The sequence below is a fragment of the Scophthalmus maximus genome, chromosome 10, assembly GCF_022379125.1.
Source record: "Scophthalmus maximus strain ysfricsl-2021 chromosome 10, ASM2237912v1, whole genome shotgun sequence".
NCBI classification, from domain to species: Eukaryota; Metazoa; Chordata; class Actinopteri; order Pleuronectiformes; family Scophthalmidae; genus Scophthalmus; species Scophthalmus maximus.
In genome coordinates, this window is record NC_061524.1 from 12059818 (window position 1) to 12087810 (window position 27993).

At 42.1% G+C, this 27993-nt stretch overlaps 2 protein-coding genes across 3 annotated transcripts; one reads left to right on the top strand and one right to left on the bottom strand.

The window, feature by feature from the left end:
• Positions 1–70: 70 nt before the first annotated feature.
• sft2d1 (SFT2 domain containing 1) lies at positions 71–11679 on the bottom strand. Its single transcript, XM_035606711.2, has 8 exons — positions 11288–11679; positions 10575–10661; positions 9627–9709; positions 7475–7556; positions 7071–7106; positions 6920–6978; positions 4336–4365; positions 71–1140 (listed from the first exon to the last, which is right to left on the bottom strand). Exons 1-8 carry the CDS (start codon positions 11348–11350, stop codon positions 1101–1103), a joined length of 480 nt encoding a protein of 159 aa, XP_035462604.1. The 5' UTR covers positions 11351–11679; the 3' UTR covers positions 71–1100.
• A 140-nt stretch (positions 11680–11819) lies between these two features.
• On the top strand, positions 11820–27975 carry mertka (c-mer proto-oncogene tyrosine kinase a). Of its 2 annotated transcripts, XM_035606696.2 has the most exons (20): positions 11820–14425; positions 14896–15111; positions 15996–16311; positions 16404–16504; positions 16591–16761; positions 20183–20269; positions 20365–20480; positions 20558–20747; positions 21353–21498; positions 23381–23516; positions 24011–24161; positions 24725–24813; positions 24912–25007; positions 25089–25169; positions 25269–25361; positions 25463–25581; positions 25678–25787; positions 25896–26055; positions 26593–26729; positions 27202–27975. In XM_035606696.2, the coding sequence occupies exons 2-20, from the start codon at positions 14946–14948 to the stop codon at positions 27653–27655; spliced, it is 2919 nt and encodes a 972-aa protein (XP_035462589.1). In that variant the 5' UTR covers positions 11820–14425; positions 14896–14945; the 3' UTR covers positions 27656–27975. The 2 variants fall into 2 exon arrangements, with proteins under 2 accessions (XP_035462589.1, XP_035462590.1); XM_035606697.2 differs by lacking the exon at positions 11820–14425 and having other exon boundaries at positions 14748–15118.
• Positions 27976–27993: the final 18 nt, after the last annotated feature.

The following is a 27993-nucleotide window of genomic DNA, read 5'->3' on the forward strand; positions in this document are numbered from 1 at the left end:
AATTCTACAGCTGATGTATGGGGTGATGGTGGAGGGTGCATTATTTTTTTCTTATGCACAGACTGATGTATAAAATGGTTTAGTTCTTTTTATTCCCCAGTTTAAACCAAAAACATGGTGATATATTTACAAAATGAAACATACCTTCTCATAATGTGAACATCTGCACAGCATACGTGGGGGTAGACAAAGGTTACGAATCTTCCGGAGGAGGTTGTCATGACAACCACATCCTCAAAGGCTACGCCATGATGCCGAAGCAATGCGGGGAACCCTGTGCGAGCCATACTGGGTTATTAGGTCACGTCAAGATCACAATGCTCAGAAAAGCGTAATTAACTGGGTCATGGCTACATCTGGCAGTAAATCAAATTTAAAAATGAGAAACAATTTTAATGCAATTTGTTGAGCGGGGGCTGGAGTGGAGGGGGCAGATGTCTTAAAATGCACATTGAAGAATATCAGACTAGACAGAAGCAGCTTTTTTTTTTCTTTTCTTTTTTTAGCTCTTCAGCTGCAAAAAAAAAAACCCCCATCAACCTTAAAATGGCTGTGAGCTATCACATATCCCAGTGCATCATCAGAGAAGCCGTGCCTCTGGGAAAATAATCATATATAAACATGCTTGTGAGAGCCTCTTAACATCAGTGGCTCATACACAGACATAAATCTGATGTTTATGTGTAAGAAGTTAAAACAGCCTTTAAAAATGATTAAGATGTGAATATGTACGGTTGGTCAATAAGTCAACACATTTTTTTCATACAAGTGTGTTCTCACCATGGTAAGGCAATTGTGGTATACAATGTATAGCAAAAATCTAAATCATTTCCCGGCATGTAATTGGTATAAAATCCTTATAGAAATATCTTTAAATATATTAAGCATCAAAGGCAATATTTTCTGTCACATCAGAAGCAGAAGACTGATTAGTCATGTTATTAATGGTCAAAAAGCAAAAATTCACAGTACGAAACAGCCACAGTAAAAATTTGGAGAAATACAGTATAAACAAGGTAGATGTATATTTTACAAAGCCACTGTTCTTGCAGTTTGCATATTGGGACCAGTCTTCCAATGAAATTGTGGACTCCAGAGTCCTAACTCAGACAGGTTGTGAAGCATTTCATCACAGCGTCCCTGTGGGGGGGGAAAAAGTGCAGAAAATGTCTAGAAAAATAATAACCAGACGTTTAAACAATGAAATCAATAAACAGACAAAAAGGGAATGAAGGAGTGCGGTTTGAGTGCGGCTCTAAAATTAACCAAGAAAAAACAAAATCCGGTGGGGGCGTAATTTGGTCATGCATATAGAATTGAAAGCGACAAAAGGTGCAACCTCCACCCTTTGTTGAGATGATTTGGGTGGGGCGCGTCATGAATAAGTGAGCGTGTTTTGGCGGGGAAGCACCACATGTTCAGAGTGATGGGGAGCTCCCGCTCTCCAGGTGGTCTGCGTTGCAGGATGATGCAATACGAGCGATCGCCATGGCAACCGCGGACCATTGCCTACTCTTGTTTCCCTTCGCACCGTTTGCTCTTGCCATCAGTGTGTTGCTATGCAGACTTCGCCTGCAGCCACAGTCAAATTTCTGTGGAGGAGGTGTGAAACCCGTCAAGGTTAAAAGGACATGGCGGGGGGCGCAGCCTGACAGGGAGGAGGAGGGGAGGTCGGTGGGCAGACAGGAGATTCGCTCCTTCAAATGCTCTGGTTAGTTCCATCGGTGTCTAAATCAAAATCAAAGTCTCAAGTGTGTCTGCGTATTGTCCTCGAATACAACACAGGGTTTTTTTTTTATTCTTTTATATTCACTGGAGGATTGATGCTATTTTTGCTTCCTCAAACAAAAACTGCATGAATAAACGATCAGTCTTCCTCCAAATTCTGATTAAATATCAGCAGGAGCCTTAAAGCACTGTGTGAAGTGCGCATGCAGCAGGTTTTAGTACTGTGGATTGGCATTGGCACGAGAGGCTATAAATAAGCAACACGGTAAAACACATTAAAGGATCAAGTCCAGACCGGCCAGGTATCACAGTTTCTTTGACCACAGACAGGGGATGGGCAGGGCAACGGGTAATGCTCTTCTACGTGTCACCCAGAGAAATACAGTGGAGGCCTGAGATCTAAATCTGGGACTGCTCTGTCACCACATGGCAAACAAGAGAGTGAAATGAGAAAATCTAAATTAAATGAAAAAATGGTTTAAAGTAAGAAGCTTAAGGCGAAAGAAGGATAATATGTTGATGAAAAAAAGTAAGATAATATCATAACAAAGGACTACATAATAAATAAGTGATCACTGGTCAGACCTAGAACAAGCCCTCAAATTTGCATTTCTCCATAGGAATTTTGGTTTTTGAGGAATGAACGGGAAAAGGGTCTTTGTCTTGCCTTTGTATTGCAGTTAGCATTTGGGTTGGGGGAGGGGCAGATCAGGGGTTGTTATAGTACGTCTCTCAGCTGTCAGAAAGGATTATAGGGTTGCCTAAATACACAAGGCACTTTGTGGGGGCTGCATGGGGGCTCTGGACCTCTCACCAAATGAGTCATAACCCCGCTCTACAGCTGGACTGACAAAACAACATCACACCTCACGCTTGGCTCGTGGAAAACACTGAGGTGGTACGCCATATGGGACGGTTAGAGAAGTGAATACCTGGGTATAGAGTATTTGTCTTCATTTACAATTCGCCACTGTGGTGCACTTGGAAGAATTTCCCAAACCATCAGCTGTACGATTTCAAGGCCACCAGGCGCAGAACTGAGAATGATCCACAGTAAAGCAACCTGTGACAAAGATTTTTTTATGCTGGAATCGTTTTTGGAAGGACAACCCATTTGGGTCTAGATCTAATAAAAATTTTGTATTGTGCGACAACCCTATAGAGCTTAACATAAGCCTATCAACAACTAATGTAAAAGCTACATGGTGGGGTGCTATTGGTAAATCTGGCTGAAAGAGCATTACTCCAAAAGAAAAGATTTCATTTAGGTATCATTTAGGATGAAGCAAATAACATCACAGGGCTACGCCGCAGAGGAGTGAGAAACAACAAGCTGCCATTTGTTTGAGGCAGAGCCTGCACTAGTCGGAGGGGGGGATTACAGCCATATGGTGGAGGCAAACAGTGTTTAGAGGCAAATAAAAACATGTTTTCATTGAAGCGTCGCCCATCGTTCACTCCCGTTTTCTGTGTGGCGGCAAAGTGTCATTGGTAGACAGGGCAGTACCGAGATATAAATAGCAGATGACAATTATGTAAGATTTCATGACAGTAAGGAGTTTCTCAGTGTAAAGGCCTACTCCTACACAGAGATTTAAAAGGTAATATGTACAGTAAGTAATAGAGTTTCAAACATTGAAGTACATATCTAAGATCATCATCAGAATGTGAAGAAATAGCTGTTTGTTGAAGGCGTCTGTGTTTTGTGTCGCAGAGATAACTACTGAAGTTGGCATGTTACCAGCCCGTCCCGTAATACCACTTCGTAGCTCAAGAGGTGATAGTGAGTCACCATATAGTCCAATAATCTCCATCCACACTAACACACCTGAAAACTTCTATCACGTGACCATTCACGTACATGGAGCATGTGCGCCCCAGTGTAAACAGAGAGCAGACTGTCTAGTCTGCAGTTGGTCGCTTTCGTCGCAGAAAAAAAACGAGAAACAACAGTCGTGAAAAGTAGGCAGCGAGCAGCGGCTATAAACCTCTCCGTTTTAGGGTGCTCGAAAACACCAGCAGTGTGGACGGCAGGTGTAGACGTGGCACCGGTGATGCGTTTTAATATGAAAACTCAGAAATGTGGATGCAGCCTTGGTTAACAGTCCTCCCCTCATATTTTAAGATCAACTATTGACCCCGTTCCTGCGACTTCTCTCCCTCGATTACATCTCTCAATCTCTCGGACAAGGTGGGAAATTGTCGCCATCAGTCGAACAATAACCGACAGAAACGGCTTAGCGGTTACATAATCAGATTGCAAGGTAAACCCGTGTGGAAGATAATATTCCCCAATCCTTGCAGGTTTTGGGTTACATGTCAACAACTGCCCTACTGTATGCCGAGGTTAGATTTAATCAGGCTTACTTTGGCTCAACTCGAGGTTGAGAGTTGAAACTCAGTGTATTGCCAAAACTTTCTGATAATATGCTGCCCCCTATTTATTATGAGTAGGAATTTGACAGTTGGCAAATTCTCGCACAATCGCCACTTTAAATCAGAAAGCAACATAAACAACTAAACATAAATATAAATGTAATATGAAGGACAAATTCACCAACTAAGGTCAATGCAGACAAAACATAACTCATAAGTGTCTCATCTTACCTGGCAAATGGAATGTAAGAGATGCTATACCTGAAAGAGAAAATACAAAACATGAACGTTAATGTTCAAGACAAGTTACAGTATCAATATTCTGTATTATGGTGCTGAGTATGTCAAAGAAAGGCTTTTTTAAAATACACTAAAATACATTAGTGTTTATTTCATAGATAGTCCATCACTGTGGACGCATTTTTCTGCAATTCAACATGATAGAATTGTATCTTTGGAAATTGCAGAAAAAAATTTACTTGAATCAAAATTTCCGTCCGTTATTATAATGCTGGTCTGCATGCTATGGATTCTTGATGATGTGATGTCAAAGAGATTTCAGATTAAAAGGCAAAGGAAAAAAAACTTTACATACATGGAATTCAAGACCCCAAAAAAATATGACTTGGTCATTCCATGAGCGACATACCAAAATGTAAAATGTGTTTAAACGCTCCACAAGGCAGTAATCACTGGACCAAAGGGTCTTTGATGCTGCTCAGCGAGAGGATTAACCGGGCATGATCGTGAATGGACTGGACACGCTTTAATCTTTTGAACTAATGATTGTAGGCAGACACCATGTCTAATAAAAACACAATACCCTGTACTGGAAGTAATCACAGCTCAAGTGTAGATTTTTTTTTTTTTTTTAAATACCACCTGATCCGACACCAAATATGTCAAATATGTGAGGAATGTTATACAGCAGATGAATGATTAACTGCGGGGCACAGTCTGAGCGTGACTGCCATCTTTATCGACCACCAGTTCACAGGATACCCTCATCTGTTCCTCCTGAGCCTGATTGATTAAGTGCCACGTTTTAAGTAAATGTTCTGAATGTCTAAACTACACAAATAAATTAAACAAGTAAAAGCAAAAACACGGTTCGATTAAATTTCCAACTGTCTGCCATGCTCTATACTGAGATTTTATCGCCCTACTTTATCCTAAACCCTAACCACAGGGGAGGGGGTGCAACAAAAACAGAATTAAAAGACAACAGCCACTTGTTTGGTTCAGTGTTAAAAAGTAAAGGTGACAGAGGGAGTGATCCTCTTAACAGTAAATCAGGGAGGTGTCTGTATAAAAGGGGCAAATTATTCTATGTTTGTACCTTTTATACAGGCTCATATGTGGGTCATTGGCTTATTACAGTAGAACCGCCTCCCACAGAGATCTCGGATTGTCTGTGTGGGAGTGCACTATGCCCCCAGTCTGTTATGAATGAGTCTGGGATGTGTGACTTGTGGTTGCCACGGTGATGCCTCTGAGAACGCAGGCAGAGCGGAAGCGAATGTTCTACACGGAGGTGCAAACGCAGTGAAGTCAGTGTAGAGCCACTGACACAATCCTGCTCACTGATGTACTGAAAGTGTCTCTACGGTTTGTGTTTCCAGGCACATTCACACACTGGAACTCTTTTTGTTACTGCTGTGCAAATACGCTCAAATGAATGTACATACAAGTGCTGACATGCCAATGCCCCATCATTCACTGCTCTGCTGTAACTTAACCCCACTGACCCCATTATTTAATGTCCGGGTCTTTATTCTCTGACAGCTAGTCTAAGTTATCTGCAGGATTCAAAAAGCTAAATTGAAAATTGAATTCAAAAGCAGTTTTAACACTAAGGCTGCAACTAACCTTGATTCACATTTCAGACAATAGACAGAAATGGTGGTCAGTCAACCAGAGACAAAGGGCTTTTGTCTTGTTCCACCAACTGTCCAAAACCCAAAGATATTCTACTTGCAATTTTATAAAACAGAGAAAAGCATAAAATCCTCACAAACTGAGAATTGGTGGCTATTCCAGCAAATAATGAGTTATCTTTTATCTTTTTAGGAAGCATAAAAAAACAGACACAGCAAACCAGTTGAAATGAAAAAATTTAAACAAAAATTAATATAAATAATAAAATCTTGTGAATTAATCAAACAAATTAAATTAATTCAACACGTAACATTCTGTACTTTCTAACAAAAAGTGTTCAGGTCTTTAATTGTATATATGTCTTTGTGTGTAAACAACACAGAACGAAACACCTGCCCATCTCTACATAAGTGAATCAGAACAAGTAGGTCCACAGCTCTACCTCTACCGGCCAAAAATATACTGACCTACAATGGCACCTGGCATGACCTACCTAAAGACTTATTATAACGCCACTGCTCAATGTCTATCTAAAGGCAAATCTGATGCAAAACAACCTAATCATGTATTTTTTTTTTTTAGACTGCCTGTGCTTCTTATTATCATTATACAACACTTATATGGTAGGACATTCACTCTTCATAGTGAGAGTTTAAAAAAAGAAGCAATTTTTTCTTATTTCCCAGGGGGACAATGACTGTATAAGTGGAACCATGTATAGATTAGCAGTGCACGTGCCCACAGCGGTAAATCAGCTTAAAGCCTCATCAGCGTCATTATCTCAACTCACGAAATGTTTAATACGAGCCAAAACAGCTGGAGCAAAGTTCTCCATCACGGAAAGGCAACTTCATGTGAGTAGTTGTGAGTGCTGGGTCAATTAATTGCAAGCTGTAGAACAGTAGAGAGATGGCTCAGACTCTCGGGTCACACTTACCATGTCATTGCCAAAAACTGTAGGATACAGAAGATAATGGCCAGCCCCTTTTTGTGCCACTGTGAAATAAAACACAACAGTTTAAAACCCTGCACTCAAACAATAAAGGCTGTACAGTAACAGGCAAGAAAACTATGTATTATAAACTTACCCAAAACACTGCACAAAGTGTTAAGACAAGGCAGAGCTGGTGGAAGAAGAAAGGAACAGTTGCATTATGTCCTCGTATGCTTGCAGAAATTATGTCTGCCATCTGATAACTGATCTTGCAGATGTTTTACAAAATTCTAACAACGGAAATCACAAAATGGTTTCACAGAAAACAACGACAGTGGTGTCAATTTCAGTCCCTTTATCGTCTCTGGTACTCTACTACAACAAGACCTTTAGTTGGACCTGGCCTTTTAATACAAAGTCAGACAGTGGCAGGTAAGAGCATGTTTACTGTCAATAAAACATTGCCTCGAGTAAACAAAGTTTTTTCTTTACTGTGAAATAGGTAAAGACCTCAGATATTTTCCAATACAAAGTGAAAGTAAAACTCAAAGTATTTACCAGCATAACAATGGTGGCTATCAGTCTTGTTGGTTCAAACATGCGCCTCAGCTGTTTCAGTGGTCCCATCAGGAAGCAGGTGCTTTAGAAGAAACAGACAAGAGACCCTTTTTAAACATCAGTTAATGTGTGTTGTATAAAATGTCAATCCAGGAAATCATTATTATTATTATGTTTTGTATATATATATATATCTTACATCAACGTTTCATTACTGAAATCAGAAATACCCTATTAAAGAGTGCAGCCAAGGCTGTGTGAATATGTGATGACTCTTTGTTTTGTCACGTCTCAGCATTTGGCTTCTATATTCATGTCGATTACAAAGGTTTGAAAAGAAATAAAATATATCAACACCCTTTATTTGCTTAACATTTGGGGTAAAAAAAACCAACAATGTCTAATCCCCCAAAATATTCTGTAAATAAACTTCCATCATGGTTTTCAGAATAATCCTCATACAAACTATATGTACACAAGTATGCAAACAAAATCTCTTCTGAGTATCAGGATTGTCTGGCCACCACCATAATGAATGTTACACTCCATGTTGCGGTTATTAGGGGGGGGTAAATATTTCATGGCCAACGCCACAATGACACATTGAAAACCTCCTACATGATGCATGTACGACGTCAGTAAATGTGACGAGACAAAGGCTTTCCCCGCTGACGAGGCACGCAGCCCTGGGCTCAGCTGAGCCGTGTGGGCAGTGGGAGTCTGTGGAGCGTCACATCTGTCAGATGAGACACGAGAGGCGTCCGTGTTGACGCAGGCTCTTTCTCCTGGTCCTTTAAGAGGGAAGGATGCTTTTTTTTTTTTCAAACTCAGTGTTACAGAGACACTAATTATATCCACACACACACTCACACACACAGACACGCTGCTACAGCTGATTAGTGAGGAGGAAATCAGTCATCTATATTTGGCCGGTCGGGGTCCGGAACCGGCATTTTTCCAAATGCGTACATTGATAATCAAAGGGCGCCATGATTTTGACAAAATCAAGACATGTCAGAGATATGTTGTAATTCTATTCTGTCATTGCAATGTTCCTATTTTTGAAATAACCTTCCACCTGGTCTCTGTGTAGTCATCAGCACATACAGGTGAAACATGATTTAACCTCCTACAGATATGATGCTCCCTTGCTTTGGATCAGTACCCTGGGCTGTGAGAGCAGAGGGTGACTCACCGTCTTGATGCATCTAAACCTGCTAGACAGGTGATATCTGAAAATAGAGACCACCCTATCTGAAAGCAAACTCGACATGGTTCACATGCCCGAGACATGACGTTATCTAGATTAAATCCACAGTGATGTTTTAAAATCCAGTCAGCTGCTGATATCTGGTGAAAAAAACAGTCAAATCTAACAACCCTGCAGACAAAACCATCAACAGTAGGGATAACAAAGAGTCCAAATGTGAGTGTAGCACGCAGTCTGATCCTACAGATCCTGGCTGAATAAATCTAATGATAAAACGTCTTCTCTACTCATAGAGACTGGTGGCAAAAATGCAAACACTTAGGAGACACGGGCGGCCAGTTTGATCCTATTGACTGTTGCGTCTTTATCCCAATCTCTTTTAATCCACATATAATTAAGCAGAGTTAATCTCATTATAATAATCTAGATCAAAATGTGCATAATCACCCTTTGTGCATGCCTGCGCGGTTCCATCAAAAGTGTGCAATCGCTACTCAGAGATAAGCCTGGCTACCTATTATCTTTTATTCAATGCAGGGATGAGCAGTCTCTGCTTCTAAAAAAAAAGAGAAAAAAAAGAAAGAATACAGCTGCACTTTACACTTCCTGCTAGTGTAAGTGCAGCTCTATGTGTATTTTGCACGTAGGCTTAAACAGTCTCTATACGGCTACATGTGGCTGTGGCATTATTAGCATGCCCAGTTTTAGTTGGGGTGACGCCCTTTATTATGTGAGGAGACTTTATGTTTAGGTTTACTAAGTGCAAAATTAAACTGAAGCAATATTAATAATTAATACTAATTTGATCAAATGCCTCAATCAAGGCAAAATGATATCAAAGTATCTGTGTTACCTGTTGTTTTGCTGGCAGTGCGCCATGACGGTGAGACAAATACAGTATGAAGTTAGTGCTCGAACCAGCCACACCTCTGCAGGACTTACCTGGAAAGAGCTGCGATGTTCCCTAGTGTGTAGAAGACAGCGAACAGCTTGATTCCATTTGGAAGGAACAACAATGCTGACCCCTGTTAAAACAACAAAGTAGGGGAATAATGTCACCACGCATTAACGGACGGGTTACAGACCAAAGAAAATAGTCAAGTACCAAGTAGCTAAATGGATCCCTAACCAATAATAATAAAGACTTACATCTTTTCTTATTTTTGTTGTAAAAAAAGAAACCGCTGGTTGTTTTTACTGAAATAAAGTTATATAATGGGCTCCTCCTAGAGTTAAAATACCACAAGGCCATGTTACCATGTTAAAGAATCAATGCCTTGATTGTATTAAGAGCTACAAACACGTTCACTATTCGCATCACTTTCAGAGAGGAGAGAGAGTGGTGGTGACACACACGTTTTAAGTCATGTTTAAAAAATGCACGGACGGGAGAGACGTTGAGAGTGCGTCAGATTACGAGTTGTTTAGTTGACAGATGCACAGAGATCTCCCCACTGTGAATCTCACCACCGGGCCTCCGCGGGGAGGTCGCGTTGAGGCTTTGTCGCCGTGAATCGTAACTATTTCGCGGCTTTGATGTTATCGGCAAGCGGCTTCCTGTCATCTCAACTGCAAGACTGCACGCTGAACCTTTCGGTGACATTAAGCAAACCCCGTGCGTGTGTGTGTGTGTGTGTGTGTGTGTGTGTGTCAATTCAGTGCAAGCGATGTGTCAATCTCTTTAATCTGCAAGTCATGGGGGAGAGAGAGGAAAAAGGAATTCAGCCTTGACGGCAATGGTGTTAACCTTTCTGAAAGTTTATAGTGTCTACGCAGAGAGCACAAGGGGAAACTCGCTTGGACCTCGGCATTCTCCACATTCCCAATGTCAGCACAGACAAATCGGCCTACACATACAGGCGGCCGCCCTGCGAATGCAGAGACACTCACGAGTATGGAGCACAGGATGCCTCCGGCGAAGCATATGACGAACCACTTGACCCTGGTGCTGTAGCTGAGCGTGGAGGCATCGAGGACCTGGTGAGAACAATGAGAGGATGTCACAGGGCAAGACCAGTGAGCTGCACAAACACCGAGCAGCTTCTCTACTCGAGTCTCCCGGCACCGATCACGACTCGGCTGCGACGGGAGACTCTGTACAGACATGCACAGCTGCGAGAGCGTTGGACACCTCTGGTGCAAACAGAGTTGAAACTTTGAACGAGAACCGGCACGAAACACACAAGACAGAGGGCTCGAGTCGTCAGCTTACCTCATCCCCTCCTCGTCCTGAGCGCGTGTGGAAAGAATAATGTACAGGAGAACGACATCTATTAAATACGAACAGGCGAACGTTGCGAGTACAAAAGCAAAACAGCACATGAACATGGCACAGTTTGGCTAGCTGGCGGTTGGCTAGCTGGCGGTTGGCTAGCTGACGGTTGGCTAGCTGTCACACTCGTAGACATTTGTTTGTTTGTTTTTACTTCGAGCCACAAACTACAAAAAGAACCCCAACCACGCTGACGTCACTAGCAGGCGTCCGGTGCGGTGACGGTGCGTCTCGGACACGTTGCCAAACTGCCACAGCGTTTTGTTTCGCTAAGTTTCACCCATTGACACGACGTTAGCATTAGCATCGTAAAGTGTCACACGGCGGCTACCTGAGTGAGCCCCAGCTCCTCGTTCTCCTCCTGGCCGCTCAGCACGCGACGAAGCTTGTCCATCACTACAGGCTGGCGAACTGGCGGGACGACAGTGTAGTCAGGTGTCGTTGTTTATGTGCAATAACTCTACTTACTGTACGTCAACTAACTAACTAACTAACTAGTGTCTACTACGAGTTTTATGCTCGTCGCAGGAGCGACTTCGACTTCCGGTACGATACGTTCTTTCAGTGCTGGCCCGGAATCGGTTTGTCCGCACCCACTGTCGTGACCCTCTCCCGCGGAGTTCAGTCACACACTGACCGCAGATCAGCAGCGCGCGTGAACGACTTCAGCAGCACTACTTCCTGTTGCTGCCTTTCAGTGCTGTCGGGAAAAACGGTATTACGAAACAAAAACGCACACACACACACACACACACAGACACACACACACACACACACACACACACAAAAGAAAACAGCAACAATTACAACAATCAATTCAATTATAACAACAACAAAAACATACACTTAATAATTATTTAAACAAACCAGGTAGAGAGTTGCTGATTTTATATATTTTACGATCAATCTTTTAACGCTTGAAGAGATAAATAGATAAAGCACACATCGATATTATCTCTCTCTCAAATACCAGCGTTTCCTTCCTCGTTGTAGCCTTTTGACCAGTTTCATGTAGTTTACTTAACTCCCGTTCTCGATCTCTGTCAATGGTCAGTGTGACCTCTGGTTTATGATCTCTGCCTTTTTTTGTTGCTTTGTCGCCACCCAGTGGTGGAAGGACGACACGACAATACACAGATTCAAGATTCAAGTTTTAAGAACTTTATTATCGAGGTGCAGACACAACGAAATTACGTGTCATCCTCAAATCAAATTGTGCCTGCTAAATATTTACAAAAGAAAACACACCGAATATGAATATGAGCAACCATATAAAATCAAATCAAATACAGTTCAAACACAAAGTCAAGGTAACTAAAGTCAAGAAAACTACGGTGCACAGAGCCAGGATAAATAATATGAATATTGTGGTATTATCGATGGTCTACCAGCATGAAATGTGTTATAAAATTGTGTGTGTGTCAAGGCTATGTAATTTTGCTTGTCCTTATCAGCAACATAACTTGCGCCAAAAGACATACGGCTATGAGAGGCGTTTGAATTTATGTCACACTGTCCTCCTGAGGCACCCAGTCACTGTCTTAGCTTTTTATGTGTACGTCAGTGAAAAGTATTTTTTGTAATTAGCCCTGAATACAGAGCACTTACACACAATCAAAAGGGAAAGGGTGGCACTGAAAACACACCCGATCACAATGACTTTATTCAAATTTAAATCTCAAGCTGACAACAGAGAAGAACATTACATTACATTTAAAACTAAGGATTTATGTACCTTGAGTGGCTGAATGGTCCCTGACGTCACAAGCAGATGATTTCCCGGACATGCAGAGGAGTCTGGGGCATTAGTCAAGATTTGGAGAAATCGCTTACTTTCAGAGTATTAGAGCAATATTGAAGAAGAAATAATTGTCAAGAGTAAGGTTGTAGTTTATTGAGAAATAAAGTCATAATATTAAAAGATATACTATATAAAATATGTCATAACATATTATAGAACATATTATTTAACATGTTGCACAATGAGGAGAAGAGAGAGGAAAGACATGAAGAAGAGAGAGAAGGAGGAAAAGATGGAGAAGAGGAAGAAGTAAACCCTGTTTTCATTTCACCCCCAAACCTAGACCAACTTCTTCCCTTTAAGTTGTCGTGCAGACATGTATCCATCCACCCTTCTTGAAAAATAAAAATAATAAAATAAAATAATTCACTCTTATCCACATGTCTGAGTCACATTTCCCTTATTTAACTGTCTGTAAACTGAAGATGATTCTTCATTTCCATCTTGATGCACTATGAAGTGTTAGTAGATTGTGTAGGTTTTACTGCAGCTGATACCTTTCATACATCAGAGAGATACCACCCTCCAGTGGTCAAAGCTTAGAACTGCATCAACGAGTTTGCACAGACCTTGGAGTGGTTTGAATTTTCAAAATAGAAAAAAATGTGCTTGAAGAAATATAGATTTTATGGAAGTGTACAGACTTGACTCAGACATTTGATTAAGATTACAGATTTCATCCAAGCTTGCACTTTTATTCCAAGAAATGGTCGGTATACAAACTAAATGAGGGAGTCTCAAAGCCTGAGGTCCCCATGGCGCCACAAACAGTGGAATCAAACCTCATTTTACTCCACACCTGAATTCACAAATGTCAGAACTGATAACATCTGATCTTGTCTTGTGCTTGACATTTTTTTTTTCTGGAATCATGGAGACATTTAGTCCATAAAGCACAAAAAGGACACGATCGGTGCATGTAGGAGTGTCTCAAATGTTTCTATACTAAAAATTACCAGCCCGTGTCATACATGAATATTACTAATTTATTCACCCTAATGGATCAAAAACCCTGATACTTTCATATTACCCACAGATCCTGACATGTAGTGTGGAGAAGTGCAAATACATCTCAAATATGAATCCATTTTTCAACACTGTATATGATTGGTTCCTATATAGTCCATGCAATGCTTCTTTCAATGATCATGTTCCTACTCAACACAGGCAACCAAGAAACACTGAAGCAGAATTCAAACTTGATATCAAGATGTAGTGATGCAAAAGCTTGTTGAAGTGTAGATGGAAAACTTTCACTATTTATTTCGTCAGCAAAAAAAATTCCAACCTTTTATAAAAATGTCCATGTCATTCTTGGACGACGTGTCAGAGGGATGCAGCCCGTGGTGACAGTGTGAGGTCAACCTGAAGTGAACGTGGTGTGTGGAAACAGTAGATTTCTTAATAATATCAAAATGGAAGAAAACGGCTCATGTATGACATTTAATTTAGTATTTGTTATTTCATATTCAGTCATTTTGTTTTATTTCTACATTTCTTTGTATATTTCAGTGTATATTAATGAATGCCAGGCTGACTGACCACCTGGCTGATGAATTGAACGGACGTTCATATCTGAAGTGAGGGCTGGTTCGACTGCAGTCAAACGCTGACCGCGTGGTGGAGGAGTTGCACCAGATACATGAACTGCTCTGTGCCAGGCTTTTGGTTTGTTTACTTCGAATAGAACTTGTGAAAACATCTCGAAAATGAAATCACGTACAGTGGCAGTCTATGTGTAATGCCTATTGTTAGATCATATTTGTGAGGTAGCAGTTTTGTCTCAAAAATAGAATATGATAACGAGATAGTAGGGGGAAAGATGTCAGTATGATGAAAAATAAAAATAAGAAACAAAGTCACGTGAGGCTTAAAGAGTTGTGCCGTGTGTGTGCGCGCGCGCGTGCGTACACGTGTGCGTGTGTGTGTGTGTGCGCGCGTGTGTGTGTGTGTGTGTGCACGTGTGTGTGTGTGTGTGTGCGTGCGTGTGTGTGAGTTTACTGCTGTGTGTTCTGGTGGTCCGCAGTGTTTCGGCGCATTCCTCACTCTTGGCCCCGCCTCTCCGTGGGCCCCCTCCTGCGACGCGTCGGTTTTTAAGGTAAACTTTGATATTTTCCCTCCTCCTCGCCTCGGGTCAGCTGGGATCCCGCCTCGACAACCCTCGACAGACACTCGACTCGAGTGGGGGATGTTGGATTCCGTCGGAGCTCGATCAGAGTTTATCATCTGCGTGGAAGGGAACGACGCGGACGCGTCCAGCGCGCACAGCCCGGGTCATGGCACAGAAGTCAACTCCAGGCTGGTTGGGAGTTCTCCTCTCTGCGACGACCATCGCCATTCTCGCGGGGAGTCCGGTCAGTGGTGAGTTGTTTGTTTTCGGTCTTAAGGCGACCTGGAGCACAGCAGGGGACCAGCTCTCTGCAGCTGGAGCAGATCAGTTTAAATGTATTCATATGCAGAGTTGAGATGGTTTATTTACAGACGCACAGAATGTCCTTCCCACACACGTCTGGGGGGAAACAAGGCAAGTGCTGGATGTGAATTCATAACTTCTCTTTGTGACAGGGGTCAAATGTGCCTCGGTCGGTTCAGCAGTGGTGACAAATGCTGAGCAGCGTTTCACAAACATTCCGTGGATCGTCTGTTTTTGATTTTCTGGCTTCTATCTCTCTCTGTCATTCCACTTCTCAATAAAAACCAAATAATCCTTTATAGAAAAGAAAGATAAATGAAACCCCACTGAAGTGAAGAATTAATTAGTTAAACGACTGATATTTTCGTAGTGAGTTAATACTTTGTGTTATGTTTTAAGCATAAATTCATCAAAAAACAACAAGAATGTCAAAAGCTTTTGACAATTTTTTGTAATTCTAGCTCACTAAATAAACAGAAACAAGTGGAATGTAATAGTCATTTTCTGTTTTTTTTTCTGACAAACTGATTAATCTAATTTATTAAAAGTTTTGGCTCGAAACCTGATTGAAACATACGATATGATCTTTGAATGCTACGTTATGTGGTTTTGAGAATTAGATGTGAACACGTGAGTCTTCACTTTGGACGTAAGATCTTCCATTCTTAATCGATATTTGATTCAATTTACTTTTCTATATTATTGATTCTATATAATTATCATATCTTATCTTATTTGGCTATTTTGTATGAAGCAGAGACCATATGTTCCATTCGTTGTGTTGTTGTTAGTATAACATAACCTAACGTCTCCCTCTGTAAACAGCCCAGACCTCTAGGAGGCGGGTCCACCGACCAACCCAGACCTCGGAGCCCGTTGTGGTAGCGGGCCGTGTTTCCAGGGTTTATCTGAGCCCCGATCAGCTCCGACAGCTGCACTTCAAGCCAACCGTCGGCCTCATCCAGCTCTCAGAGGGCCACGAGTCCAAGTTCAACTGCTCCATCAACATCCCAGACGCCAGGGCGGAGCCCACCATCATCTGGCTGAGGAACGGCCAGGACCTGGCAGCAAATGTTCAGGTGGTGATCAACGAGCTCCACACCTTCACGGACGGGGTCACGACTCTCCTCTCCACTGTCAGGTACGTGAAGCATAATGGTGAAATGTAAGAAAGTAAGGATGTATGACAGGCTGCATGTACAGAGGGATGTGTCTTCATGCTCTGTGTTGCAGCATTAGCTATGTGCAGAGAGCGGATGCAGGGGAGTATCGCTGCAGACTGAGTATCGGCACCACGATGGTGGAGTCTCAGCCAATCGTCGTCGCCGTGAATGGTGAGTTCTGACGCGATGGCCACACTGGGGAGCTTCTTCTGGCTCATTCTTCCTGCTGCTCACACGGCTCTCGGACCTGTCCACAGGTCTACCATCGTTTATCCATCAGCCTGAGGACAGGAACGTAACAAGAGGCACGCCGTTCACGCTGTCATGTGAGGCTGTGGGACCCCCGGACCCTGTTCAAATCCGCTGGCTCCGTGATGGATTACCTGATAGTGACTTTCATAACTCTCCCAGCAGCTACTCTGTGTCAGGTGAGACACCCTCTTGTTTTCCTGCTCCTCCTGACTGAGTGAAAAAAAAGGAGAAGTCTAATGTTACACATTGTGAACGGATGGTCAGAATATGACTTTACATAAGCGACAGAAAGAAGCTGATGAAATACTTTGTCGTTTATCCCACTCGGATAAAGAAAAGGGGTCAGAGGAGCAGAAGAAATCATTTCCTCTTGTTGAAAAGACCTAGTTTAATTTAAAAGTGTTTCTTTTGAAAGTGAAAGTGAGTTTTGTTTAGTTTTTTTACTAGAAGAAGTGTCTTGTTAAAGTGTTGTAAAGTGTAGTGGAAACAATGCGGCCCTGCAGCTTTTTAACTGCAATTAACTGCTTTCACTTTGGTTGACTTCCTCCGCAATTGAACGCAGAAACATTCGTCCGCAGAGGCAAAGCAGCGTTTTGGCTCTTTGATACTGGTGACGAAGCACGGAGATGGTCTCGCTCAGCTCGCACTGCTTTGTTGGTGGTTTCTATTCTGCCTCGTCTCTGCTGCTTCAGCATCCGTAGCCTGGTTACTGCAGCGGCATGTATCAGCCCGGTCAGTGTCACGGGCCCCCTGCTCCACTGCTGAACGGTTAACAGCGGCCATTTACACAGAGTCCGTGCCGCTTTTTTGGGGGGGGGCGTGAAACGTGGAGAATAAGTATCTTGTGGAAATACTATTCTTGCTGAACGTCTGGTTAAAGCAACAGTGCTTCATTTATGGAAGTATAACTGGCTAACTTTCTTGCTGAAAGTCAGATGAGAAGATTGATACCTCTGTCAGATCTGTATGTCAAATATCTAACTGAAAGTGCAACTGGTTTTACTTAAAGACAGCAAAGTAACACTTCTGCAATTGAAATAGGGCAGAGTTTTACCCCCAAACCCAGGTTTTACATATTCAAATCATAATGATGATCTCAATAAATGTGTGGATTCTAAAGATATTTAGTTCAACAAATATTCATGTTTTAAAAGCTGGAACCAAGGAATTTTATGCATTGATTTAACAGTTAATCCGTTGTTAGCGATTACTTATCTATTGATCAAGATAAGTTTCTTGAAATTATATAGCATTAACTTTTGAAAATGCTAGAAGAATAGTTGTCAAAATGTTTTGGGGTTGTTGTTTTTTTCACAGTGAACTCTCCCTTTATCTCCCTCAACGGCCCGCTTCTTGAAAGCAAACATTTGTTATTAGAAGCGTAACCTTTCCTGCTCTCGGCGCTCTAACCCTTCGTCTTCGGCCTGCCGCAGGCTAAGCGCTGCTGCTGTAGTCAGCGAGTGGTGCTACAGCCCAAAGCTGAGAGGGTTAAAGGTTCAGAGCCGCACTTTGGTCCTGCATGTGCAAGGGCCTGGGCCTGGCGTGAGGATGGAAGGCTGCACAGAGAGCCTGTTCGGGGGTTGACCCCAGGGACAAAGGCCTCATTCACTGAACGGCCCACTTGCCAACGGGGAGGGGCTGGACACAGGGTATGAGGCTACCAGAGCTCTGTGCAGAACCAGATACTGGCACAATAAAAACTGTGTAAACCCACTCCTCTGCATACTCGCCTCGTGCATACTATGAGTATGTAGGGACCTTTTTATCACTTAAGGCTGGAGGAAATTATCGCAGTGCTTTTGTTATGTACAGGGGTCAATGATTGTTGGTGTTATTTTGGGATTTATCATTCATATAACTTGAAATCAGGGCACTACATTAAGAGTTGCAGAAGCTGATGTGGCCTTGATTTTGATCAAAGCCACGTTTCAGTATTTTCGTCTGAGATCTGGTTTATGGTGGGAAGGTGAACACGAGTTTTGCACTTTACCCTAGAAAGTATAAAAGAAGCGGATGGAGCCAAGTGAAAAGTCCTAGGTTGAGTTGCAACCTGACGGCAGTAATCTGTGGCTATATCTGCTGCCCAAAAATTTAAATGGAAAAGTAACGTGGAATATTTCAGGCAGCTCAGTAAGTTGGAGCGCTCCCAAACCTGATAATTACAGGCCGCTGGATCTACACTGCAGAACGTCCACATTATACATTTGGTTGTTCCAGCACATTCGCTACGCTGCATTTACTGAATCCCTCCATCGCTTGTGATGTTTCCATTTGAGAGGCCAACCCATCTATTTTCCTTTTTCTTTTATTATTATTCTTTCATTTCTATTTTCTGTTGTCATTAACTTGCCAAGTACAGTAAAGGCAGAAACATTAGGACTTTAAGTTTATTCCTTTAAAAAAAGAACTGAGCCACGAGACTGAGACACACTATACACTCCTTTAGAAGTAGATTTATTTTGCCATATTTCAACTAAATTCTGAGCGGAAAATACTGATCATATATTTGTGTGGACAGCAGGGAGGTGGATTGTGCTGCAGGTGTAGTTGGAGAAGTGTCCTGGGGACATTGTGATACTTTTTCCATCATTAAAACTTGTGGCCACAGGAATCCATAGTGCCCATCATCATTTTAACACGACCACGGCCACAAAAAGAACAGGAAAACAACAAACTATGTGGAGCAATGTTTCAACCGGGTGGAGGCGGACGGTTATTAAAAATCCGAATGACATATTTTTGGAAATTTTACTTAGGATTTTACTAAGGTAAAGCTGCCAGTTTTTCTCTCTTGTCCTTTTGCTCTTTGTTTAAATTATATAGGCCAACTTTTGATTTGGGACAGGAGTTTGTGTCCCAACCATCTGTTGGCCATGCAGTCTGAAAGGAGTTAGTGCATGTGGTAATTACATTTGCACGGGTTGGCAGATAGATGAAGAGAGTATATGAGTACATATAGTAATTGAAATGATCGATGCAATCAGACCTATTTTAAGTAAGGCAAACTTAGTGCAAACAAACATAGTGGGGTCAGTGTTTGGAGTGAAAAGTGCACCCGAGCAGAGGAAGGCAAATGTAAGCAAAAACTTGGTTCCAGTCGTCTTTCACAGGCTGTGCTGTGTTTTGACTCTTTTGTAAAGGTTTCCGAGATAGAGACACTCGAAAACAGAGCACAAAAGGGACATTATTTAGCAGCTGTCCCAGTCCTATTCTAACTGGGCAGATCTGTGGCCTTTCAAAAACGGGAATTGTGTGTCCAGACCAGCCAAAGGGATTGTTACGACAGTACATCACTGTGGAGAGGCTCAATCTGAGCTTACTGTGTGAGGCCCTGCTGTGTGAACCTTTGACATATAATACAGGGGTAAGTCATCCCTACCTTTCCCTTTTCTGTATCGTTTAAGTCTTGCATCTCTTTTTAGGCTGACGTTGCACTTTTGAAGTCAGTTAGTTTGTACAAAATGTACAACCGCACAAGAATGTGTCTTCCCGACTTTTTCTTCCCAGAGTAAAAATAAAGTCTGAGTGGAGGTTGAATTGCCAAAACATTCAGTGCTCTCGTGAACTTGAGGACTGGTTGTTTTGTGTCCATTGCAGGTGTGGACAAGTACACTCAGTTCAGCTGTGAAGCCTACAACGCGAAGGGTGTCACCACCTCCAGAGAAGCAAATATCAACATCAAAGGTGAAAACTGTTTCCCCCGTGGGGCCAATAGACAGCGTATGCTGACCATATACCTCCATATACGAATTACTAAGGGCTTTTATGCTGTTTTGTAGTGCTCCCCAGTCCCGTGTCTAACGTTACTGTGATGGAGAGCCAGTCCAACAAGTTGATGTTGAGCTGGAGCCCTGGTCACGATGGCTTCTCTCCACTCACCAAGTGCCACATCAGGGTAAGCCCCACAAGCAGCGCTGTCGGGTTTTTTTAAGTCCTCCAACTGATCCTCACGTGTGCTTTGCTCTGTCGAAGGTTAAAGAGGTGAGTCGGCGGAAAGGGGAGGTGATGACGACCAGGTTCATCAACGTCACAGTGCCGCCCTTCCAGTGTGAGCTCCCCGGGCTCCAGGCCATGACGCCGTACAACATGAGCATGTCCTGCAGCAATGAGGTGGGGGCCTCTCCGGTCACCATGTGGATCCAGAGCAACACGACAGAGGGAGGTGTGTGACAATGCAAGGAACCGCGGAACAGTTTCACATTCAGGAGGCTTAAAAACAATCTTGTGTATTTACTTTTTTAGAAGAACCGCTATGTTGTGCTCCTGCCTCCCTCTTATTATCGCAGAGCCATGTTTGGGTTTGAGGGAGGTAGCACTATGTAATTAGCCTACTTCTTTCCCAAGCAAAATGTGCCTATTGTAAGCCTCCTTGCAGTAGCAGGCTATAATAAGTGGAATTTACGGAAGTTGCACAACTACCTGCTCTGCTCATAGCTCGTCCCCTTCAGAAGAAAGTCCTATCCTCTAAATCTCTGTTGTTTTTCCTGAGGGGGTCACATAGGAAATAGGAGTGGTCTCACTGAGAAAACATTAGGTTCTTACTGGGTGGAACAGCTTTCAATTTCCTTCCTTAAGTCATCACAGGGGATATTTTAGTTGAAAGATTTTTGGTATGCTGTGCCAGGAAGAGACTACATTCCAAACTGTAATCAAAGATTTCATTGAAGGGGCAGATTTAGTTTCTCTTGGGTTGGCATTTTCATGAAGTCTTTTTGAATATGTCTAAATCCACCTACTTCTCATTCCTTGTCGCATTTCTCTTCTCAGTGCCATCAGTTTATCCCCGAAACGTCACCGTACAGCTGAACGAGTCGTGGCTGGTGATCAGGTGGAAGCCTCCGCCAGATGATAAGATAAATGGCGTCCTGCGTGGTTACGATGTTATTGTCAGACACGGCACACAAGAGAAAAGGGTGAGTTTGTCAGCATCACAGTAATTTAGGATTTATGTCGCAGTCCCAATAATTTTGATTATCGGCAAAATATGGATATGATGCAAAGAGGGTGCACAATGAGGTACACTTGCAAACAGTAATGCTGAATTACCTACAGTATGCGCATTGAAGGCACCAACATTGAAAACTACTAGATAAAGGGATAATTACACAAATGAAATACACTGAATGACTATTGATTAAGTTGCACCAAATTTGCTCTACTTACTGGAGATACATGGACACATGCAAAATTAGGTGTTTAGGGCAATGAGTAAGTCTTTCCTCAGATGATGTATACATATATTAATTCAACAGTCCTGCAGTGAAGGTTAAAATGTTCAGTTTTTGTTAAAAACTTTCTGAGAGGCGTTGATTAAACTTTAAGATAACTGACACATTCTTTATATTTATTTATACTGATTATATGTATATTAGTATGTTCTCCCTCAGCTATATAGTATATTAGGTCAAATGAACAGTTGTTATGATGTTGTCTATGCTCGTGGTGTTGTTTTTTTGTCGTTTTCAGTTCTTTGAAAACATTACTAACGTATGACAAATATGAAAAGAATGAGTCACTCATATTTGGGATATGCGACGCTTCCTTTGTCCTGCCTACTGAACTAGAGGTCAACTTTCCTATTAATCTGTGAACAGTTTTTCCACTCCTCTCAAGAAGCACCAAGGCAGAGAAAGTAATTTTACAAGAAGTGCCCTTTTTTTTTTACATACACTTTCTAGGCGATGGCTAAGTTGAATTTAATAACAGCCTTTTCTGTTTATATCAGTTGTCCGTGGCATTATTCCATGATGCTGCTTGTGCGTAGTCGTACTTCTGTGACTGCATTAGTGCTCTTATGTACAATGGAGTGTTTCCCGTCCTTCCTGGCTGTGTAATAGTCAAAGGAAGCTGATGGTGTGAAAACTGGCAATGTGTGTTTTCCTGCATTTGGCACATGGCCTTGAGTCATCGCAGAATGAATGGAATATGAATACAACGGGATGTCTACCATAGACCCAAATATCCTTATGTGCTGTCCAGTCAGTTGCTGACGTCATTACCCACAAACACATTGTAATATCAGCAATGACTGGAAATGTGCACAAAGGCAATTTGTATAATCCTCAGCCTTGCCTCCTCTTAAAAAAAGTGAAGTCTGAAAAAAAGATAGATAAATTACAAGAATAGGCGAATTAGAGGAAATTATCACTACTTTTACCCTCTCGTAATTTTTGTGTTTCAAAGTAGAAGTTGTAGTGCAATCATCTCTTTTCTTTTTAAATTTAGGTTTATGCCGAGAATTTGCTGTTGTTAGATGGTACAAGCACATGTTGTACGTTCTTTGTTTGGTACCGCAGACATGACAGTTCATTAATCATGGGTTCAGCTTTCCCCCGTCAGACTGTCAGCACATTAGTGAAGGAGAGGAACCCCTGATGCCACTGTTGTGAAATACAGGACCATGTCTGTCACATGCTCCCTCCTATTGCAGCACATGAACTTATCCAGAAAGTTTGTCTCCTTCCCTTTTTTTTGTAGGTAGTTTCATTATATACAATAATTCCCAGTTTACAGTTCACAGGGATTTTCCAAAAAAAGGTCTAAGTGACAACGTGATTTTGCTCATTTGTTTAAGCGCTTCAAGTGGGAAGGAAGAAACAGATCAGAGGGTTTAATTCTTATCTCCACCAAGTTAATGAATAATCTTAAAATATTTTTAACACTTGACACGACCCACATTTAAATGATGACATAGTAGAAAGTGGCCGCGTGCACAACTCCACATCGCGGGGAATCCATCGGTTGCATGGTTCTGGACAGATTTGAATAATGTCTATTGTTGTTGTGTCATTTCAGATCCACAGTTACAACACCATGGCCTTTATACCTGTGCAGGAATTCAACACAACCTACAGTGTGGAGGTGGCTGCGTGCACTCAGGCAGGGAGTGGCATGGTCAGTCCACGAGTCTGGCTGTTTGTGCCCGAAGACAGTAAGCTACTCCACTGATTTATCGCCTCATCTGGGTTCTGTCAGCTCTATAAACTGGCCAACGTAGCTCAGCTGATGTTTTGTTCTATATTTGAATGCCTATTAAGGCGTTATACAGTACTTTTGCCACACCTCTAGCAGCGTGGCTATATCGATTGGCAGTGGGGGCCAATTAGAAGCTTTGGACCAGGTCTCAACAACTGGCAGGATGGATAAGCATGTACTTTGGTACACACATTCACCTCCCTCCGGATGTAATGTAATTGTCTTGTGTTAGTTATCAGATTTATGCAAGCTAATAAACAAATGTTAAGTGATTTTAGTAAACAAAATGTACTGTCACCAAATGGGTAAACATTACTACAACGAATTATTCCCTTTTCTGTTTAAATTTTAGATGAATAATCTTCAGTTTTGGATTTTTGACATCATGTTTGCCGAATGTTTTTTTGTATAAACTTTGATCGTGCTTGTGGTTTCGTCTGTCTGTCTCAGAATTAGTCGTGTCCCCATCGTCCAGCCCGGACACAGGGGTCCCGGACTCTGTCTACGTCGTGCTGGGCGTGGTGTGTGGCTTCTGTCTCCTGCTGATCATCCTCTGGGGGGGGATCTGTGTACACAACAGGACTTCTGACTCTTGGTTCGGGTATGCTGACTTCAGTCGTTCACCTTCTGTGCAAACACAACGTAGATCGAAGTACCCACCTTGCTGAACTCTGATTCAAAAACGGCAAAGATTTGATGTTGTTGCTCATTTGGCATTAGCACGTGGGGGTGTTGAGTAATCCTTGAGCAACAGAAGGACTTTTTTAGGAAGAAGGAAAAGGGATATTGTTGATTAACTGCCTTGGTTTCCTCTTAATCGCCCTTGTCCCCAATAACAACTGTGCAGCTGGAGAGACGTAAAACGACCACCTGTTAAATGTGTGGAATTCATTATCATGAAGTCTGTGACTCAGTCTTGCCGCTCAGGATATGGATAGGAATGTGTCACAGGCTGCTGCTCAGATAGGAAAACACGATCAGAACCCATTCAGGAAAGAAACAACTGAGGGCTTCCTCACAAGGACCAACTCTTCAGCTAAATGTCAGCCTATGTATGTGTCTGTGTGTGTGTGTGTGATTACAGAGCTATAAAGGCTTTAGTGAAAGAATTAGATCACTGTTCAGCTTTACCCTTTTTTTCTTTTTCCCTGTCTCCCCCTGCAGGCAGGTGTTTGGTGGTGGAGAAAAGCCGCAGCCTGTCGTTCAGTACACACCCCAGAGATCCTACAACCGATCGGCCATAGGAGTCACACGTATGTACTTGTGTGTAACTCTGAGGGGAACTAATATCTATGTAGACCTTTATGTTATCTGGTTAAAAAAAATAACCAGAGGTAATAACTGTCCGCAGTTGGGAACCTTGGTGTTAGTGATGAACTCCAGGCCAAACTTCAGGACGTGATGGTCATGAGAATCTTGCTCTCGATAGGGAAGGTCCTTGGTGAAGGTGAGTGAACAGTTCTATATTGGGAAATCTGTATCCGTAGATATGTGTATGAAGTATTAATGATTTGGTTTAATTTACCAGGCGAATTTGGCTCCGTGGTCGAGGGACACTTAAGACAACCAGATGGAACATCAGAAAAAGTTGCTGTGAAGACGATGAAATGTGAGATTTCCGTTGCTAAAATACATCCTTTGATGATTTCTAAACTATAATACATGTTGACTTGCAAATATTTAACTTTCCTGTCTCTTATGCAAACAGTGGATAGCTTCTCTCAAAAGGAAATTGAAGAGTTCCTGAATGAGGCGGCCTGTATGAAAGATTTCAACCATCCGAACGTCATCAGACTGCTCGGTAGGAGTGTTAGGGTAGAGCCCCACTACTCTGTCTTGTTCCCCGGTCCATTTTCATTTCCATGTGCTCACATTATTTGTGTACTGACTTGTCCTCTTCAGGTGTATGCTTGGATGTTGGCCCAGGACAATTTACCAAGCCCATGGTCATTCTGCCATTCATGAAATATGGCGATCTGCACAGTTTCCTGCTGCGCTCACGACTGGGAGAGAGTCCAATGGCAAGATTTCGGCCAAACACTGAAATACATATATTGCATGGAATATTATTAATAGAATCATGAATATTAACATATCATTTTTTTCTTTTTACTCAGTTCTTGCCCACTCAGACACTCCTGAAGTTCATGATTGACATTGCTTTGGGTATGGAGTATCTCAGCGGGCGCAACTTTCTACATCGAGACCTGGCGGCTCGCAACTGCATGTAGGTTGCAGATAGAAAAACGTTTTAGTAGCCACTTTAATATTAAAGGCAAACGTTATCTGGGTCTATTTATCAGATTTTATTTTTCTCTTCCTTTCTGTCTTACAGGCTGCGTGATGACATGACAGTGTGTGTAGCGGACTTTGGGTTATCTAAGAAGATTTACAGTGGAGATTATTACAGGCAAGGCAGAATAGCTAAAATGCCTGTCAAATGGATCGCAGTAGAGAGTCTGGCAGACAGAGTTTTTACTGTGAAAAGTGATGTGGTAAGCTCCTCCATTTTCTCCTGTGTGTTCTGTCAGTCTTTGGTCATGGTATGAAAATATTTGAACACAAGATAAAAAGTTCCACTTAGTTGCTGTGGGAATAGATGAACAGTCACTGAATGAAGAACTGACCCTTCATCTGAAATCTCTCTTTCAGTTAATACATTCACTTGAGCTGTTAAAATAATAGTAATTATTATTATTTGATATTATAAATTAAAGCCGTATAGTCTGAGATTTACTCAGAGCAGTCAGCTGAATTTAGTCAGCACTAATTATTCACTCAGCCTCCCTTTTTAAGGGCGTGGTAAATATTTTGTTCTGACAGTCTTTGGCACATAATTTCTCCGACATGAAAACAAATGCTTGTTTTCATGTTGTTGATAAAAGGCCAAATCCATGCACCTGATATGTTTATTCCCTAAACTGTGTCATAAGACTGAAAGAAACAGGAAATGAGATCTGAAAGAGACCGTTTGTGACATTTCACTGAAAGTGATGAAATATCAACTAAAGTGGACATTCTGTGTCTTGCAGTGGGCATTTGGCATCACCATGTGGGAGATCGCTACACGAGGCATGACTCCCTACCCTGGCATCCCAAACCATGAGATTTATGACTACCTTGTTGAAGGACACAGACTGAAACAACCTGCAGAGTGTTTGGATGAGCTGTGAGTGTTGTCTCTTCTGGACACAATATACTGAGTTTGGGTTGGATTGTTTTGGAGGTAACAGAGTTAAGTAAGACTGTTAAAGTAGAGTGGACTCTTATCTAAATAAAGGAATACAGGTGATTATACAACCCCTGGTATGTAGCAAACTTCATGGTAAACTTGAGCACCTGGAAGATGTTTTGTACTTGCACTACTAAGATACACTGCATTATATTTCCAGTTCTTTCGTTTTTTACTTTGATCCAGTTCTGCAAACAAAATTTGTCTCAGAACACTTCACCCATGGAAACTGAAAGCCTTTGATTAACACTGTCATCTGCAGTGAAAGTAGAAACTGGATTCGCAACTTGCAAAAGTGTTTAAAAGTTGACATTTTAATAAATTTCACTGCCTCTAGTTAAATTAGCTGTATTAAAAAACAAAGGTTGAAAAAAAATTGAATGATTTTTTTTTTTTTACCTGCATCTAGGTTTGAGATCATGTACAGCTGCTGGAGGGCCGATCCACTGGACCGACCTTTCTTTCTCCAACTGCGAGAGATGTTGGAAAAGATCACGGAAAAGCTCCCAGAGTCTTTCAGCAGGGACGATATCATCTATATTAACACCAGCTTTCCTGAAGAGGACCCCGATGGGGAAACACTTCCTGCGGAACACCCTGTGTTCAGCTCCTCCCCTTCCTGCAGCCACCAGGCAGCAGACAATGCAGTGGTTACCGTGGACATTCACGGGAGCCTGCAGGACGAGGACGATGAGGGCGATGATCGCTATGTGGTGGTGATCTCCTCTGATCCTTCCCTGAGATCTCCTGCAGCGGACACTCCCCTTTTGTCGAGTGATGCTTTGAGTCGAGCAAATGGAGACATGGTCACTGATGTGACGGGGTTGGACCACAGCTCAAGTGACACGTCTTTCCTGTTGTAAGGATCGGTACCCAGCAGATTTAAACTGTAATAAAACTGTCACCTAGATGCATCAGTACTAAACATGCTGCCTCGATACACTGGGAGCAACTTGACGTTTCCAGGTGTGGACTTTCTATGGTGTTGTTATTGAAGCAGCTTATGCTTTACATGGACAGCCTGCGCGTCAGTGTGAAGAATGTTGTCTATGTGTTCACGCACATGTTCTGATAAGCTTGAAATACACTGAACTGTGAAATAGTTTACTGTATTGTATTGTGTTGCAATGTAAATACAGAAATGAACAGAGCATTTATAAAGTGATACTATGAAAATATAAAAGACTAATTTCCTGACTCA